The 19,431-nt window shown below is 49.4% G+C and overlaps 1 protein-coding gene across 2 annotated transcripts; it reads left to right on the top strand.

Moving 5' to 3' along the window:
• The first annotated feature begins 852 nt into the window (after window positions 1-852).
• WSB2 (WD repeat and SOCS box containing 2) lies at window positions 853-18,867 on the top strand. Of its 2 annotated transcripts, XM_047698608.1 has the most exons (9): window positions 853-1,009; window positions 7,113-7,281; window positions 11,633-11,877; window positions 12,038-12,169; window positions 14,540-14,640; window positions 15,738-15,910; window positions 16,624-16,734; window positions 16,858-16,965; window positions 17,587-18,867. In XM_047698608.1, exons 1-9 carry the CDS (start codon window positions 997-999, stop codon window positions 17,747-17,749), a joined length of 1,215 nt encoding a protein of 404 aa, XP_047554564.1. In that variant the 5' UTR covers window positions 853-996; the 3' UTR covers window positions 17,750-18,867. The 2 variants fall into 2 exon arrangements, with proteins under 2 accessions (XP_047554564.1, XP_047554563.1); XM_047698607.1 differs by lacking the exon at window positions 853-1,009 and having other exon boundaries at window positions 7,082-7,281.
• Window positions 18,868-19,431: the final 564 nt, after the last annotated feature.

The raw sequence follows: 19,431 nt of genomic DNA, 5'->3' as shown, positions 1-19,431 counted from the left end.
CCGCTTTCATTCCCAGCCCCTGAGCTGGGCTCCTCCACCAAGGCTCCCATTTAACCCCTGAGCTCCCGGCCTCAGCGCCCCCATTTTATTCTCCAGGCTCGTTCCCGCCTTGTCACCGGCCTAAGGGGTTCCCGGACCCCCTCCCCCCAGTTCTCTCCTCGGCCCCCTTTTTTGTCCCCACAGTGCCTCTGGTCCCCGGTGTCTTCAGGTCCTCGTTCTCGAGAGACGGTCGCCTCCCTATTCGCTGCCCCCTTCTTCACCTGGTTCCCACCCCTTGGGCTTTCTCCCCGCTCCATCTGCCCCCGTTCTCTCCGCAGCCCTCCGCTCCCCTCCCTCGGACTCCCTCGGCCCGCCGCACCCCCTCTTCTGCCCACACCTCCAGCACCCACCCCCGCCCCCCGTCGTCACCCACCGCTCCCGGTTTCCCCCTCCACCCCGTTCCGTTTTCACCCCTCCCCTCAGCCCCCCGTTTTTAGTCTGCCCTGCTCACCTGCCCCCCGCTTTCGCTTGGCCCCGCCCCCCGAACTGTATCCCGTCGGCGCTCACCTGCCCGCCCCCCCGATTTTCCCCTCGGCCCCGCCCCTCCGTCTTGTCCTGTCCGCCCGCCCCCGCGTTCCTCTCAGCCATACACTGTGCCTCCCCTGCACCGGTGTTATCTTCCCCACCGCCCCGCTTGCCCCTCCGCTCCCCCCGCCCCCGCTTTTTATTCAGCAACCACCACCCCCCACCCCCCCCGCCGGTTCCCCTCGGCCCCGCCCCTTCGCCGCGCCCCGCCTCCCGCGCGTCCCCGCCCGCGCCCGCCGCCATGTGACGGGAAGCAGCTGATGGCCTCTCCGGGCGGCGGCGGCGGGCGCGGCGGCGGCTGCGGGGCCAGGGCCGGGGCCTGGGCCGGGGCCGGGGCGGGGGCGTGGGCGGGCGACGTGGGGGTGGCATGAGGGTCGGCGGCCCGGGGGGCTGAGGCGCCCGCCGCCTGCCGCGGGGCCGCGCGCGTCCTCCATGGAGGCCGGAGGTGAGCGGGGCGGGGGTGCGCGGATTCCCGCCGGGCGGGGCCGAGCCCGTTCTCCCGGGGGGGGGGGGGGGGGGGGGGGCGGGCGGGGGCGCAGGCTCGGCCGTGGGAGGGGCACGGCGGGGGCGCGGGGGCCTGGGCCATCCGCGCGGGCCCGCGGCGGGGGTCGCGCCCGGCGCCCAGCTTTGTTTCACTTTCGCTGTCAGCGGCCGCCACCATGTCTCCCGCCCGCGGTGGACAGGACGGGGGAGCACGGGCCACTGCCTGCCGGGCATCCCCATCCGTCAGGACGGGGGGGGGGCTCCCGGGGCCCAACGCCTCCGCCCGGGTGGGGTACGCGGGATGCGCCAGGCCCTGAGGGGGTGATAACTCGGGGTGCGGGTGCCCAGGTGCCAGGTGACGCACTTGCAGGTCTGGGTGGGAGTCAGGTCTGCCTCTTACCAGCGGTGTGATCGCGCACGGGCCACTTAACCCGAGTCTGTTTTGTATCTGCAAAATGGGATAATAATAGTGCGTGCCCCAGTGGGTGGTGGGGAGCGTCCCAAACTTGCCTATTCATAAGGCAAGGGTCCCTATTTAAAAAAAAAAAAAAAAAAGATCTGTTGCGAACCTCTCCCCGCGGAGACGCATTCGTAGAAGTGGGGTGGGGTGGGGCTAGGGATGCTGATCCGTGCTGGCATGCCTGATAGGGCAAGTTTAGGAGACATTGATGGGTGAGGTGCATGCCTCTGTCCTTGTTAACAGCTGTCATCTGAAAACTGTGGAAGTCTGAGACTATCGGATATTCTTGGAGAGTCAGCCCGAATGAACGTGTAGCCTCAGTGTGCTTGTTAGGCAAAGACAAAACCTCCAGACTATCCCTCCGTTTTCTCCCGTTCAACCACCTTGCCTCTAAACCCTAACTATACAGAAATTTGGGGGTGGACACGGGATTTCTTCTGGGAGTTCCAACTCTTAAATATACCTCCATGCTTAAAGGCAGTTTCTTAAGGGAAAATTCTCAGAAGGGGTCAAGGCCTAGGGTTCAGAATTGTTCCAGAAATCTCTTGGTATTCTTCCAGTGAGTTTCAAGCTTCATCTTGCTCTGGAGAATTCTGATTGTTGATGTTTGCGTTTCCCTGGCTAGTTTGATGGAACCGGGGATTGTTGGGATAGGTTGGGATCAGGGTATTCCCTGGGGTGGTGTAACTTTTTAATTTGGGAAATGACATTTCTTTGTTTGCTGTAGTCAGGCATTCAGTAAGTGGTGTGGAGGCAACTCTCTCAGGCTTCCCATCTAGATAAGGGCTCTCTTTTCAGTGAGTGTGTTACCACTTTTTAAATGGCCCCTACTGTTTGTCTAAATCTTATGTGAATCTTTTTATAGCTTCCGCTGTTGTTTCCATTGACTTCTTATAGTTAAAACTGAAAGCGATCTGTAGCTAGCCTCCCTTTTTAGCTGGAATCTGTTTCCAGTTCTGAGTTTTCCCTAATGATTGACGGCTGTGTTTTGGGGTGTGGGCAGAGCTGTTGAGAGCTGCCAAGTTGCTGTTTAAAAAAAAAAAAAAAAAAAGAGGCCAGAGACTTTTACATTCTTTTGAAACTGAATAAAGGCCATTGTAATGGGATTACAATGGCCAACAGTAGATATCTTCAGCGCAGTGGTTAGAATTCTTTTATTCTTTGGACAAATATTTATTGAGTATCTACTGTGTGCCAGGCACTCTCTAGGCCAGCGCTGGCCAATAGAAATAATAATTCCACATCTGTAACTTGAAATCTTTTAGTGGCTGCATTAAAAGAAGCAAAACAGGTGAAACCAATTTTAAAATTGTAATCGTCAATCCCACCTGTCTAAAATATTATCTTTGCAACATGGACTCACAATTATTGATCTCTTTTAGATTTTTTTTGGTACTAAATTCAAAATATGGTGTGTGTTATATACCTAACAGCCCATCTCCCTTCAGACTTGGTATTTTGCAAACAAACGGTCAGCGGTCAAGTGTGGCTGGTGTTACTGTGTTGGACCGTGGAGGTCAGTTGCAGTGGGCGGAGAGGGAGGTTTGGCGTGAGGGTGGGGAAGAGCTAGACAGGAAATGTGTAAAAGCAAGTAAGCAATCAAGACAAGCTGAGTGAGTGGTACACCCCTAAAGAACATTGAACTGAGAGGGAGAGGAAGTTCTCCGAGAAGGTGACATCAACACTGAGACCTGGACGGTGAGATGGAGCAGTCAGACAAGAATCTGGGGCCTCCCAGTCAGTTTTCCCGGCCGATGGAACAGCCACTGTCAAGACTGTGAGGCAGGACAAATCACCAGGCTTCCTGCTGGCTGGAGTCAGTTGCTTCCATGTCTGTGTGCAAGTGAATCTCCTTGCACAGAAGAAGCTGATAATATCTTTCCATTCAGCCTGGTCATCCAGATACACCCCAGTGTTTAATTACAACACCCTGATCTGTGGGCCTTTTCCCCACAAAGGGCCACGGCAGGTACAATCCAAGATGAAAGCTGGATTCTCGGCTCTGGTTTTTGTTTTTTTAAGTTCTGCACTTATTATGGCTTCTCTCCATCCCTCGCCCCCTCCGCCAGCAACCAAGTTTAGTTTGGGCCCAGACTCTCTTCAGAATTTTCTTAGTTCTAGAAATGAAGAGACAGGAGTCACTGAGTTTTTTCTTCTTTTAGCTCCTGGATTCCTGAGCCTGAAATAGCAGGAGATTAAATCTCCAAATCACAGAAATAGAGTGTGAAATCTGGGTATGGCTCATGTTTAAGAAGCATTTCATGTGAAATGTTTGGCATAGGAAACATAATAGTTTAAGGGGCTTCATTTTATTTATATATAAAGAGGTCTACCATGTATATTTATTCAACAAATACTTACCGACTGCATGCTTTCTGCCAAAAACTCTGCTAGGCACTAAGGATAACATACAAGGTCCCTGCCTCCATGGAAGTGATGTCCTCGTTGGGGGGAGACTGATAGCTACATAATGGTGATTGTGCTGTAAAGAACATGATGTGAGAAGGGGTTGTGAAGGAGATTGGCTTCGGGTCAGAGAAGGGCTTTCGAAGGAGTTGTTATTTGAGCCAAGACTGGATGAAGAGAAGGTGCCAGTCATGGAAGAGCATTCCATGTGAAGGGACTAGCTGGTGCAAAGGCCCTGAGGTCGGAACTAATTGAGCACAGTCAAGGGGTGAGTGAAGGCTAGAGCCAGGGGCAGGGAGGGAGAGTTACAAGCCCAGGTGGGAGATGAAAGCCAGAGGCCAGGTTATGCAGGACATCAAGGACATGGTAAGGAGCTTGAATTTTATTCAATTATTTGAGAGAGAGGGAAAAAGAGAGTCAAGCAGACTCTTGGATGAGTGAGGAGTCCCACACGGAGCTGGATCCCAGGACCCTCAGATCATGACCTGAGCCCAAGGCAGACTCTCACGTGACTGAGTCACCCTTGAATTTTATTCTAAGAGTGGTTGGAACTGATCACTCTAGGAGGTTAGGAGAATGAATTGGAGGTTGGGGTGTAGCTTGGAAGCTAGGAGAGCAGTTGAAGGGTGCTTAGCTAGAGTTGATGTTGGTGAGGTGGTTTGCATAGATTAGAATAGTAGCCATGGAGATGGAGAGAAGTTAGGTTTGCCAGGCCTTTTGGAGACAGCCTTGATAGGTTTGTGAATGGATTTGGTTTGGGAAGTAAAGGAAAGAAGGAAAGTGGGGAGAACCCCTCTTTATATTGCTCAGGGCCTCCGTGGTATCAAAAGGATAGATAATGATGTGCCTGTTGTAGAGGTAGTGAACCAAGTGTATTATCAGGGTGGAATAAAGACGGTAGATAAAAATGCACCTCGGGATCAGTCGATGTCATTTAATGTTTAACTACATCGGAATTTCTCAGCCTTGGCACTACCAATGTTTTAAGCAAGATAATCCTTCATTGTGGGGGGGCTGCCCTGTGCACACTGTAGGGGGCTCAGCAGTATCTATGGCTGCTTCTCATTGGACACCAGTAGTGCCACCCCCAGTCTTGACAACGCAGAAAGAATGTCTCCAGACATTGTCACGTGTCCCCAGGGGACACAGCCAGTTGAGAACCACTGGATTCATTGACAGATTAGGGCTAGGTCACCGCAAGAAAATATCTAGGAATAATGAGAATAAAGACAACACCACAGGGTTGCTGGGTAACATTGAGAGACCTGTTCTGGATTTAAAATGTAAAATAACTTCTTACCATGCAGATATTCCCATTCAAAGGAGTATGTTCCTAGAGACAAGTAATTCTATAAATGAAAAGATCCCATGTACAAACATGTACAGATTTCAGGAGAATTACCTGGGCCTATAGAAATGCCAGTTTAGACAGACCTAAGGTATTCCAACCCAGATTTATACATAGAACCTCAGGAAATGAATATTCTCTTTGCAAAGGAAACTTAACTTTTCTCGAAATAGCAAAGCCACCAAAGTCTTGATGGATTAAAATTCTATTTAAAGACAGACTCTTCAGCAACATATTGATTTTATAAAACAAGGTAATACCCACATCTTCTTATAATGTATATTCTAGGAGGTATTATATATATACATATATAAATATCATATTACAGATAGGCATCTCGCTATATATGCATGTTTACCATCTGTTTCATTAAACCCAAGATACCATGGTTCGTTCTTATCACCGAGAAAAAATGCTGCTTATTTAACTCTAAAAAATTCATCGTTTGTAAGACACATCCTGATCTCGGCAAGGTCAAAATGTGAGAAGACTTATAAATGTGTGTCGTACAATAAATGAAATAGGGTTGTTTAAATTAGTATCTATCTGGTTAAAGGTATAAAAGGGTCAAGGTCGTGAACAAAACCACTGATGGGAAACATAGACATCAGGAAATGACCTCCTTCAGAGTGGAAGCCAGTCTTTATATTAGTATCATAATTAGTGCCAACAAAAAATGGATTCTGAACGCCTTTAACCTAAGAGCTTTGTCAGCCATTGAGAACCTTCTGTTGGAGTAGAGACTGGAACGAGGAACTGCCCGTCAGGCGGCAGAAGAAACCCCAGTCCAGCACCTCCTCTTCACGAGGCGCTGCTGGGCCCTAAGAGAAAGGAGAATGAAGTCATTTTGGTGTATGAACAGGGTGCTTAATTTCTGGCGGGCCAGAAGGAAACTCATCATAACTATAGCAGAAAATAAAGTCAGCAGGGTGGGACTTCATTTCCGCTTCTGTAGCGATTAGGATACGTGCTTGGGAGTCTCCTAAGTCCAACCTACTTGGGGCATGGCCAGGTGACCCCCACAGCTGGAGTGTGACCCATGGGCAGAAGTCACGGGAAGGAGGGGAGGCCCATGCCATGGGGTAGGAGGCCCAGGCTTCGCTGCCCTTACCGTGGACGCAGGTGGGAGCCTTGGAATGCATTGGAGGGGATGTGGTACGTGTTTTAGCTTCAGCAGGGTTCCTGGGGACAGGAAAATCAGGGGAGTCTCATAAAAGATCTGGGCAAGATTGGGATGAAGGTTTAAACCGGAACAGAGGTGGAAATGGGAGGCCAGATCCAGAGGTCTGAGCGGCAGGGAGAAGAGGGCAAGTGCTGAACGTTTCAACCTTGGTGATGGGGTTGGAGGCTGGTGAGCTACAGGGAGCCTTTGAGTTTCTGACGTGCCCGCTGCCACAGGTCGCCCGCTGCCACAGGTCTCCGGTGGCAGGTTCTTTTGAGGAGACCTTAAATACACTGGAAGGCCTCCTTATCTGCATCATCTAGCCGGGTCCCAGCCTGGGCGGGCTCTCCTTTCTTCCTCTTCAGGCATTCATAGGAAAATGAGGCCTCCATTCACTGGGTTCACTCGCACAAAGGTTACTCTGAGTCATGGTTAACCAGCAGTGGCCAGAGCCAGGGCTGAGTAACCGCGCTGGAATGTGGCCTGTGGCTACTGTTATTGCCACAGGTCATTTAAATGACAACTCCCTCCCGGAATCCAGAGTATCACCCCTAGCCTTGGGGAGACAGCGGCTTTCTGGGTTCTGAGTCAGCAAGGTGGTCTGGAGCTTGGCTCCCCGCTTACCCCCCCCCCCCCCCCCCCCCCCGCCCCTGGGCAGGCGTGCGTTTGAAGCATGTCTCCTGTCTCAGAGGAACCGCTGCTGCTGGCCGAGCTCAAGCCGGGGCGCCCCCAGCAGTTCGATTGGAAGTCCAGCTGTGAGACCTGGAGTGTCGCCTTCTCTCCGGACGGCTCCTGGTTCGCTTGGTCTCAAGGACACTGCATCGTCAAGCTGATCCCCTGGCCGCTGGAGGAGCAGTTGTAAGTTCTTGTACCCCCAAGCCCGGAGGAACGAGGGAGTCCTCGCGATGGGGAACCTGGAGCGCTTTCCCACATGATTCCCTGCCCTTCGGGGGTTCCCCCCGGCCCCCCTCCCCCCAGGAACAGGAGTGGGAGAATGGCTGCCAACAGTTCAGAAATGGATCATGGGGGTTTCCAGAGCCCCACGATTGGTATGTGGGAAAGGTGATTCTGTGGAGATCATGTTAGCCCTGCTGTTACTTTTTAGCAGCTTTATTGAGATGTAATTTACATACGGTACAATCCGCGCCTTTGAAGTGCACAGTTCAGTGGCTTTCAGTTCATTCAGGGAGTTGGGCAGCTCTCACCATGATTAATCTCAGAAGCACTGGCAGTGCCACAGAGGGCAGCCGGGCATCCCTCACTTGTGACCCTCCAGTGTCTCTCTCCAGCCCTGAGCGGCCGCGAATTCCCTTTCTGTCTTCATAGGTCTGCTTATTCGGACTTTTCATATACGTCGAATTGGAGTCTTTTCTGACGGGTTTCTTGCACTTAGGAGAATGTTTTCAGCCCTCCCTCTGACAGCCTGTAATCAGCATGTCATTTCCCGTTACTGCCAAATAATATCCCATTGTACAGAGACCGCGTACCTTGTGTACACATCTGTCCGTTGCTGGGCAGTTAGGCGGTTTTCCCTTTTTGGCTGTTAGGAATAATACTGCTGTGCACATTTACATACGGGTTTTTTTGTTTTGGGGGGTTTTTTGGCGTGGACATAGGCTTGCAGTGTTTCTGTGCTTGGGAAACAGACTGGTGCCCAAGGTGGCTGTCCCAGTTTGCAGTCCCACCAGCGGGGTGTGAGATTTCCATATCCCCCATACCCCCACCCCTCACCAGCACTTGCCTGGCTTTTTGGTTCTGGCAGAGCCATCCTGTAAGGTAGGAAGTGGCATCTCATTGTTTGGGTTTGCATTTCTTAATGGCTTCTGAGCAGAGCACCTTGTGTTTCTTGGCCTCTCCTGTATCTTTGGAGAAACATCCGCTCACATCCTTTGCCCATATTGAAGTTTAGTTTTTGTTTTTTCCTTTATGGACCAAATTTAGTTTCTGTTATTAACTAGTTTCTTTCTTTGGGCTGGGCAGGGCCCCGTGTCTGAGTGCTGTGAGCTCCAGGTCGGATGGCCCAGCCGGGACAGGGCTCAGGTAGCATCTGTTGGAAATCTTTGCCCGACACGGAGCCTAGGGGCTTGGAAACTTGAAATAAATCAAACACGGCCCCTGCCCTTGAGGGTCTCCTTTATTTTGCTTTGGGCAGTTCTTATAAATTGCACGTTAGATTCAAGTGTTTTGTCAGTTCAGTCTGAAAGCTGCTGTGATGAGAGGTCCAGCCAGCAAGAGCCTGCCGAGACGGGCACTCCGGGCGCCGCTGGGGTTGCGGAGTGTGAATCTGGCTGTCGGCAGTGTGCGTCAGGGACCTTGAGAATGTTCCTCCCGCTACTAGGAATCTCAGAAATGGGGTCATCTATTTCCATACACTGATTTTCATCACGGAATTAGCTCTGTAGTAGTGAAAAACCAGAAATCCCTTAGAATCCGGTGATGAGAGGACAGTAAGGAGCTCACGGCATTGCCAGAGGACATTTTTTGTAGCCATCGGAGAGTTTTTTGTTTTTTTTTTGTTTTTTTAAATCATGATTTTCAGTTCGTTCTTATCAGTGTAATGAGAATGCCCAGGGCTTTTGTTATTTTATTGATCTCCTACTCTAAATGCAAGAGCCTCAACTTTATATCCAGTCCGGTCCAAGTTTATGGTCTGAAAAAGAATCTTTCAAAAAGCATACAAATGGGCAAGTGGGCAAATTATATTCAAACATATACATCACTGTAGGACTATAGGTAAATGTATTTGTCCAGTATGAAATCAAGAAAATGGAAATTTGAGTATTAATCCTTTTTGTCTATCTGTTGCTTTATATAATGAGAGAAGTGTTACTGTTCAGTGTGTTATGTGAAAAGTTACTTGTTTTAGGGAAAAATCACACATTTTTAAAGAATAATAACTTAGGAAAATGCTTATAAGATTTAATGAAAATAGTAAGCTATGAAGCCATATATGTAATATCCCAGATTTGTCTTTTAAAAATATATGTATTTGTGCACAAATAAAAACTTACAGTGAAATACTTACTGCGGTTAGAGTGGTGGTGTTAGGATTATGGGTAATTTTCATTTTATTATTTGTCTCACTTCCAGACTTTTCCCACAGTTCTCTATTAATTTTATGATTGAAAATAGTGTTATTTTTAAAGTCCTATAAAAGGAGAAATCTGAAGTCCTTAGGTTCTTGTTTGGATTGTTACACATTTAAAAAAATAATAGTGCTTTGGGTACTGAGTGAATAATTCGTATTAACCAAATAATTGTACTACTTTTAGAAATACAGTTTTTAGAAACTTGAATTTAAATTCCCCCAGTGACTCTGCCTTGCACTTAGCTGTTCCGTCCCCGTGTGTAGACACCCCACCTCCCACGTAACTCATCCTTTGACTCTTTGCAAACTCACAGGCCCAGGGGATCTGGCGAGCAGTATGCCTGAATACCCAAGGCTTGAGTTCTAGTTCCAGTTTGGCCCCTGATTTCGTTACCCTAGGAAAGTTAACGCTACCCCTAAAATGGAGGGTTTAGTGTCTCTTTCTAGAGAAATGAAATTTTTGATATGAAAATTAATTAATATGCAGAGGTGCCTTAATTCCTGTGGTATAAAGTAGCTCCAGATCATTCTTTAATTCAAATGCAGAATTTAGGATTTTATAAAAAAAAATAAAAGAACTGTATCTTCTTGGCACCCTGCTGTCCTACAGAGCTTTCCCTGCGGCCTGCCTGTTCTGTGCTGCCTGCAGGGATGGCCCACTCAGGCCCCTGTGCCAAGGCCCTGCAGCTCTGTGAGGTGTGGGGGGTTAGCAGAGTCAGTGAAAGAGACAGTCATTGTCACATTCATATGTTTGTCAGGACAACAAGTTCTCAAACTCCCCTGGGCCATTGAGACCTGGGGTTAGCATGTTTCCTTTGAAAGCTCAGATGGTAGAGATTTTTGTCTTTGAGGGCCACGGGTCTCTGTCAAGCCTCCTCCCCTCTGCTCTTACAGTGTGAAAGCAGCCGTTGATGGCATGTGAACAAATGAACGTGGTTCCAATAAAACTTTATCTATAAAAACAGAATGCTAGCCTGGACATAGCTTGCCAAGCTCTGATGTGGACTAATAGAGTTTTAGAGCTGATGGAGCCTATGTTTGCCTCACTTCCTCCCTTCTAATTTAATTGGTGAGCTTGGTTATAATTCTTCAATATATTTCAACCACACACTTGGCAGAAATATGATTTATTTCCAACTTTGGGGGAGCAAGTCTAATGCAAAATGAGGTCCAGTTACATACACATCGAATATAGGATTTTTCATGGAACTGGGCGCCAGCTTCAGTATTTTCATTTCCCTGAGTTTGATACACCCCAGCGTGGGGTCAGGGTCACACAGAAAAGTAGGACTTAATATTTGTACTGATAACTGCAGACGGGAAACTTGGGAGCGTGTGGGCTGAATCCCACGGCTGTCCAACTGCTCAAGCCTCTGAGATGTGGTCTGCTAGGAGAGTGGTGGGCAGGGCCTAGAGCTCAGGAAGTGAGTCTCATGGAGCTTATCTGGGCCTGTATTTCACCGTAAGTAGAATGTAAAATAGGCCTCGGGGGTCTTTGAGGTCAGTGCAGCTCTGCCCAGTTCTGTGGGCTTTCTCTCCTAGATCTCCCTGCTGGTCGGTGGTTCCTGTGCTGCATGGACCCAGAAAAGTAAGGGAGAGAGCCTCACTCATAGGTTGGAACATAGCAAGTGAAGGTGGAAATCAGCTTGTACCAAGCAAACTGTGTGGGCCAGAAAAGGATTTATTTTTCTGCTCGTTGGGCCTTTCAAAGCTAGGCGCTCGCCAGGCAGGGGAGCACAGATGGGTGTTCAAGTTCTAAGTTCTGTCCTAGTTCCAAACCCACAGCAGGTTTTCTTCCTCACGGGAAAAACCGAGTGCACCTTTCCTTCCATGCACCAAACCTGAGAGAAATTTCTGAGGAAGCGGAGGGCTCCCTGGAGCTTTTGTGATCCAGTTACCCGACAAGGCAGGTCACCCTTTCGCAGGGCTATCACGAATGGGATGTACGAAGGCTAATGAAGTCTTTGTTACATGAATTCTAAAATGAAATTAAGTCATGCCAGAATTCACCAAAGCCCAATTTATTTCTAGAGCCTTAATATCTTAGATAGCATGGATTGTGAATAGTTGGTTGACTTGGTGACGATTTTTAACTCATTAAGGAATCTCTGCTTCCTCCAGCATCCCTAAAGGGTTTGAAGCCAAAAGCCGAAGCAGCAAAAATGATACAAAAGGGCGAGGCAGCCCGAAGGAGAAGACTCTGGATTGTGGGCAAATTGTCTGGGGTTTGGCCTTTAGCCCGTGGTCTTCTCCACCCAGCAGGAAGCTCTGGGCACGCCACCATCCCCAAGTGCCAGATATCTCTTGCCTGATCCTTGCTACGGGACTCAATGATGGGCAGATCAAGATTTGGGAGGTACAGACAGGTAGGTCATTTCTGGCTGGGACAAGGTCCCGGGGTGCATGCATGTTCTCATCAAGGACCAGAGAGGCCGCCGGCCCCCCACTTGGCTCAGGGGTGTAGCCATGTCCAGCAGACCGGGTGCCGCCTCTCCCACTGACCAAGTGCTCCTGCTCCCACGCCAGGGCTCCTGCTTTTGAATCTTTCCGGCCACCAAGATGTCGTGAGAGATCTGAGCTTCACACCCAGTGGCAGTTTGATTTTGGTCTCGGCATCTCGGGATAAGACTCTTCGCATCTGGGACCTGAATAAACATGGTATGCAAGTGACGGAACTCCTGGGCAGCTCCAAAAGTACTCTCTCTGCCCATTTCTCACTTTTATCCAGAACAACTGATTTTCCTAAGGACGCTCGTAAGACATTTTTCTCTAATCACACACCCTGCTCATCCCCATGAGATATTAATACCAGAAATGTATCATTCATTTATGCGCTGAATGCATATTTATGCTTTGTATATTAAAAAAAGTAAGGTTTCTTTTGGTTACTGAGAACCAGTTTTCACCCTGGCTGATAACCACTCCTATTGAAAACATGCTGCAGTGTAACTTTCCTCAGCCGTGGCACGGTTGACCTTCTGGGCATGCTGGTTCTTTGTTACAGGCTGCCCTGTGCCTTCTAGAATGTTGAGGAGCATCCCTGGCCTCTGCCCACTAGATGCTGGAAGTATCTTCTCTAGTTGTGACAGCCTGAATGTCTCCAGACATTGCCCCGCCGTCCATGTGCAGGGCATAGTTTCCCCGGGTTGAGAACCACCAGTCTAGAGGAAGTCGTCCATGTTGGTTACTTCCTGTTAGAAATAGTTTGTGAAGTGGACTCTTTACCCAGAAGAACTCTCTTAGCTAGAGAGGGTCAACTTTTGTGGAATTCTCCTTTGAGCAGAACTGTATGCAGAGGTGGCCCATACTTTTCTGGTACTGATTGTTAACCAGAAAGGTGACACAGGGAAGAGGAATTTATTGCCAGCCCTTTCTTCCCCACGTGGCAGGGATGCAGAGGCCAGAGGGCGGTGGCAGGGGGAAATGGGAATGTGGACGGTTGGTAGAGAGGCACACTTGCCTCCGATAACGTGAAGGCACTGGTACTCTTGCCTTAACCGTGACTGTGCCAGCTCCCCACAGCCACGAGAGGGGACCAACTCCTGCCCTCTGAGAATCCACCCTGATGATTGTCACACTGTCAAGCAGGTGCTTGTGGTGTCCTCTTCTGATGGCATCTGGTCACCAAGAGAACTCTGGTAGTTTCTGACCTTAGCTGCGGAACTTGTGAAGTAATGAGATAGGTTTGCTGACTGGGAAGGCTTCTCCAAGGCAACACCATTTGTAATGTGTCTCCAGAGTCAGCTTGCCACCACGTAAGGAAGATTCTGGAAGTGACTTTAAAATCTTTTGGTGATTAGGAAGACAGGACTCGCTGAAGGGGACCGGGGGCAGGCGAGTACACTAGGGCTTTCTCGGGAGGGGAGGGGATAGTGTTCGCTGGTACCGGGACCTGCCCCACCATCCTGCCTAAATTTGTTCAGTACTCACAGCCCCCCTGGGAAGGGGTTGGTACTGCTCTAACGTGATAGCTGAAGAAACCATGACTTACTACAAAAATACTACATATACATACATACACGCATACACAGACACTTAAACACGCATCTGCATGGCTGTTATGTTCATAAAAGTTTTTCCTTTTTTTTTTTATATTAGTTTTCACTGCCCCCCCCAACCCCGCTGCCAGATCTCTTTCCCTATCTCATCCTCCCCTCCACTGCCTTCCCTGACATCCTTCTGCAGCCTCATGACCCAAGCTAAGAGCCTTCCATATTGCCCTCAGTGTCCTGCTCAGACACTTAAGACACTTAAATTTATGAAGTTTGGGGTCATGGTTCCACAAAAATGATTCATATTCCTCACATTTCTTTCCACAAAACATGGAAAATCTAAATCTTAATACCATCTGAATCAACGGGATAGACATATTCTATATATTTACCTGTTCTTTTATGCTAATGGACGGGCCTTTAATTCTTTCCTCAAACTCAGAACTGGAGCAATTTTGTGAGTGGCCCTGGGGCAGGTGCTGGTAATCAGTGGAGTCGGGGTTCAAAGCCAGGTTTGCCTGACCACAGAGCACATGGCCCTCATTACTCTGCACTGTCGCCCATCCAGACACCCTGGTCAGAGTGAGAGGGTGCGGTGGGACCCCTGAGAAGAGGGGGAGACCATCACAGGAGTGTAAACGACAGAAGTGAAGCTAAAACATTCTCAGCGTTTGGAAGGGTGCTCCAAAGTACTAGAGCTGGTCGGGGTGGGAGGGGAAAGAAAAGAATATTCTCTGCTATCAGAGGGATCGGTCAGGTGTGATGTGCGCACAGCCTTTATCCCACCCATCTTGCGGGTTTTGGTGAAACAGAAGGTAGTGATCTCCTTGGGGATTACACTCTCCTACGAATAGACTTCAGGTGTTTAAATGACACGTCCTGGTATCTTGCTCTGCGTTAAAACGGTGGGCCTTTGGGCTCAGCCGATAGGGAACCGGGTGGGGATGCTGGGTGGGTGGGCCGTGGCTCCCGGTCCTCCAGTCCAGCAGCCACGTGGTTTCTCGAACTGGCTCACCGTGCGCCCCTCTCTGTGCAGGTAAACAGATCCAGGTGCTCTCGGGCCACCTGCAGTGGGTGTACTGCTGCTCCATCTCCCCGGACTGCAGCATGCTGTGCTCTGCTGCTGGAGAGAAGTCGGTAAGGCCCAGCGCCGGGTGCCATCTCCATCGTTGCCCGAGTGCAGTGAGCCCAGGCGGTCTGAACGGGGTAAATAAGGCTGGTGCCTCCAGATCAGCCTGTGCAGGAGGCATGCCGTTGGGCAGAGCTGTCCTCCTTTTGATTTGCGTGTGGACACAAACCACAAGAGAGGTGAAGCCCTCATCACTGGAGGAGGGTTGCTTGCCTTTACAACATGGTAAAGGTGTGCTTTTAAGATTTCCTTTCCCCTTGGAGTCTCAGATTTTAAAAGTTGCAGCCCCCTGTATGGATCCAAATTTCCCTCCTTTGAGCCATTTAATGTGAACCTGGGTAATGGGGATTTCCATTTCAAATCAGAATGTACGGTTACTTGTTGAACTTTGCTGAAATCCAGCCTGTCATTTAAGAAAGTATTATAAACCCAAGAACAAGCCGGGAACAGTGTGTGTGTGTCTGATCTCACATCTGCATCGAGTGCTTTGCTGTGACTGACTCAGAAAGTGAAGAGTTCACTGTGTGGGACAGCCCGGGTGGTTAATCATTCATTTGGGGTTTGGAACTACGTGACGGTGTGTTTTCAAGGGAACAAAATAAAATCCCGTTTTTCATGATTCTCAAAAATATTTCAGGTGAACTGTGTCAGACGTATGTACAGCTGTGGGGCAGGTTCCCACCGTTCTGTGAACACATGGTATAAAATGGCTTGGCAAGGTGCCACGGCTTTGTTGGAAGCCCGGCAGCTCACCTCTGACCCCTGTTTTTGCTTTTAACTGAAAGGACCACATAGTGCTTTATCGGCACACACTGTGATTTTGCAAACAGGGCCCAGAAGAACTGAGAAGCCTCTGGATACATTTCAGCCCGTAGACTTCCTGAGGCTGGTTTCTTCTCCCTTAGACCAGGCTCCTTGAACTTGTGCACTGGTCAGGTGCCTCGAGAATTCAGACCTGGAGCTTTCCCCAAGCCCCTGTGATGCGTTCTGGGAGAGCGGTATGAAAGCGGGGCGGGGGGGAGTTTGGCTTCGCCTGGCGTTGCCGTGTCCTTCACTCACTATTCGTTGTTGCTGCCCCTCACCGGGCACCTGTTCCCTTGCACAGGTGTTTCTGTGGAGCATGCGGTCCTACACATTAATCCGGAAGCTAGAAGGCCACCAAAGCAGTGTTGTCTCTTGTGACTTCTCCCCCGACTCTGCCTTGCTCGTCACGGCCTCTTACGACACCAACGTGATCATGTGGGACCCCTATACTGGCGAGAGGCTGAGGTTACTCCAGTAAGGACGGGGTTTCTCCTTCGGACCTTGTTGCGGGGGAACTGATGGGAAAGCTGCCTTGGGTTAGGCATGGCCCAGGTAGGGTCCAGGGCGGGGGAGGCAGGGGCGGGGGGTGCTGGGTGAAAGGCATGGGGAGCTCAGGCTGTGGCGCTTCTTTGTCACTTAGATTCTCAGTTTAGACCCGAGGGCCTTCGGGGCTCCCGATGTAGGAGGCTGTGTGTACTTCTCTGGATTCAGCGTTCATGAAACCTCAAAGTGACTCTTTCTTTCCATTTACTAATAACTGTAGCAGCAAGTTCAGAACAATCCTCTTACCGAAACTGGAATTTCCAAAATGAATTTTCAATGTTCTTACAAACTTGCATCTTTTTCTCTTTGTCTCTGTTGTTTTCTGAAGCAAATAATAGGTAGCCTATAATTATCATGTATCTCAGCCAAGAAAAGACTTTCAGTTTGTACCGCAGCATTAAAGTGAGGGCTGACCTACTTTGCATAAGGAAATGAGCACAGGGAGTGTGAGTAACCCTTCAGCCCCTTCTGCCAGACACTTAGGAAATGCGGTTTTTTTTCTCCTAGTCTGCTTTTCCTGAGGTTTTCCAGAGGGGGTAAGGACGGGTCTTTGAGCTTATCATAGCCCCAGCACTGGAGCGAGGACACGGAGGGTGGAGAGTAGCCATCACCCCAGGCCAACCGTCCTCTTTCTTCTTCCACAGCCACACCCAGCTTGACCCCCCAATGGATGACAGTGATGTGCACATCAGCTCCCTGAGATCTGTGTGCTTCTCTCCCGAAGGCCTGTACCTCGCCACGGTGGCAGATGACAGGTAACAAAGAGACATCTGGGGGTGTGGCCTCAGAGCAAGTCCCCGCAAGTAACTGTAGCTTCCCCCTCTGGAGCTGGCCCCACGGCTACTAACGTGCCAGTGTTTCTCTTCTCTCTCGTCCAGACTCCTCAGGATCTGGGCCCTGGAACTGAAAACTCCAATTGCATTTGCTCCTATGACCAATGGTCTTTGCTGCACATTTTTTCCACATGGTGGAGTTATCGCCACAGGGTATGTGTCTGATAGCTGAGCAGATGGGGAGCAATTTCTGCTGAGTGTACCGGCTAGCTTTTTAAGGAAAGCAGGCCTCTAGAATGTTCTTGCCTATGATGAAGCCTTTAAGGAAATCACATAAAATTCTAATATTTTATTCTGCCAGCATAGGTTATCATTTACTCTTAATAGTTAATCTAAGAGTAGTGAGAGTTATGACTCATGCCACTTAATGGGCCACGTCCACAAAGAGGCCTGAGTTGGGATGATGCAGAATTTCTGGGAAACCATTTAGGGCAGAGACCACCTTGGTGGGGAGCATTTATAATTCAGGAGGTGGCACTCTTCCCTCTGTTGCATTTGAACTCATGGTGTGATTCAGAAGGGGCCGAGCTCACAGGTAGCACATGGGTATCAGAGGTGTCTTGAGTCCTTCTGATCCTTTCAGCGGCCTGAATTATTTAGCATCACACCCTTTACATCGATTTCGACCGTCAGGATTGCATCTGAGGGCCACGCATCGCACTCCCCGGGTGTCTCCTGCTAATGCAAGTGAGAGTAGAAACATTAGTATCCCTTACTGGGAAAACATGTGTTTCTAAGGTCTCTCTTAAAGCGTCGGCTTTTGTTCCATTTCAGGACAAGGGATGGCCATGTCCAGTTCTGGACGGCTCCTCGGGTCCTGTCCTCACTGAAGCACTTATGCCGGAAAGCCCTTCGAAGTTTCCTGACCACCTACCAAGTGCTAGCACTGCCGATCCCCAAGAAAATGAAAGAGTTCCTCACATACAGGACTTTTTAAGCCATGCGCCATAGTCTTGTTTTCTAGTAGCAGGATCAAGCTTCCTGGCAGAGGAGCAGCTGGAACAATGGGCCAAATGGCTGGTCTTGGATTGAAATAGAATTTCTCTTTGACTTGGTGACCAGAGTAGAGCAAAAGCAGCTTCCGGTGGACCAGTCATCCAGGTTTTTCTGCGTGACCTGTGGCAGTCAGTCAGTGGGGGGGATCCCAGCTCCATGGTGGCAGAGCCTAACCCCAGATCCTCGGCCCACTTAGAAACGGCTGCGCCAAACACTTTCTAAAATCCTTTCGACCCAGAGTGCATGACTCATGTTGATTTGATAAGCAGAGTAACCAGGCCTCGAGAGCCTCTCTGTTGGGTGGATCATTCCCTTGACTGGCAAGTGGGCAAGTGTTGGCTTCTGCCTGGTACTTGTCACTGTCGTGTTTCAGATGCGGTGGTGACATTGTTGAAAGTTCTCTCCCGCTGTGTCAGAGTGGCTTTGCTGGTGGCAAGTGCTTTCCTTCCTCGAGCTCCCCTCTGACCAGCAGGACCAGGTTTTCATGGAGCCGTCCGCCGTGAGGTATTCGCTAAGTTACAGGTGACTCAGAGGCTGTGCTCCTGACTGATACACTATAAATGGCTTTTTTTTTTTTTTTGGATAAGCAGTGGTGTGCATGTGCAGGAGATGACAAACACGTGTGTCCGGTTACACAAGGACGTATTCCTCAACTGCATGACTGTCCAAAATGGCGACTGAGTTGTCGGTGGTTTGCTGGTGATAGCCTATTTATTTGTATTTTCTCAACAGATGTTAAGGTACAACTGTGTTTTCCTCCCTGGTATCTAAAAACCATAGTTCTTAAGTCGAACGGTTGTGAAGATGTCTCTTCTTCGTGGCGTAGAGAATTGGTGTTGTCGCCCCTTTGGCCGACTGTCGAGTCTGAGGTCTGACTTTGCTGCTTTGCCTCATTGGACAAGTCAGCCCGTTTCACCTCTTCCCCCTTAACAAAAATAGCTCCTTGAAAGTACTGTTCTCCTTCAGCGGCGTGTAGTTCTCTGATCAAGACACCTCATTGCAATGAAATCTGCCTTTGGAAAATTTAATATATTTTAAATTATTTTAAAAGAAATGCAACATCTTATCCTTTGGCTTTCTTACTAGGTGCTTTGTGGAAGCCAGTGTTAACGTGATAAAACTTGTCGCAAAAGTACAAGCGTCTCCTCTACCGCCTTTGTTGCTGGAGAAAAAAAAACATTTCTTTTCGAGATGAAAGGCTTTCGTTGAAGGAAAAGTTAAAAAGCTTTTGGCTGTTTCATTTTTTCCACTAAGAAAAAAAAAAAAAAAACGACCTTTTAAAACAAGTGAGGACAGTGGGGAACGGCTGGGGCCAGTTTTACTCCTTGGGGTCATCTTGAATGTCCCGGCGCAGCCCAAGAGGTTCTGGGTGGCTTCCCCGAGGCCCCCTCTGGCCGTTAGCTTCAGACTTTGCTCGGGGACCTCGGGGAGCGAGGTGTCCATGGATGTGGGAAATAACCAACCTCTCCCTTTTGATAGTCTGAGAAGCTGACACCTTCAGAGAGAGCGGCCTCCGAAGGAAGCTTGATCTGTGACATGGGGGTGGGGGGGAGGATCTCACATACAGGCAAGTTAAGTCAGCGTCTTTCTGACTGGGGAAGGGAAGAATCGCTCCTTAACAGC

This window comes from Lutra lutra, chromosome 12, assembly GCF_902655055.1.
Source record: "Lutra lutra chromosome 12, mLutLut1.2, whole genome shotgun sequence".
NCBI classification, from domain to species: domain Eukaryota; kingdom Metazoa; phylum Chordata; class Mammalia; order Carnivora; family Mustelidae; genus Lutra; species Lutra lutra.
The sequence above is the reverse complement of the archived record's forward strand: the minus strand, read 5'-3'. Positions and strand labels throughout refer to the sequence as shown.

Coding starts and splice junctions, on each gene's coding strand:
- WSB2 (XM_047698607.1), top strand. CDS start 7,097: ATGTCTCCTGTCTCAGAGGAACCGCTGCTGCTGGCCGAGCTCAAGCCG. Junction 12,170..14,539: donor CTGGGACCTGAATAAACATG/GTATGCAAGTGA, acceptor CTCTCTGTGCAG/GTAAACAGATCCAGGTGCTC. Junction 16,966..17,586: donor GGTGGAGTTATCGCCACAGG/GTATGTGTCTGA, acceptor GTTCCATTTCAG/GACAAGGGATGGCCATGTCC.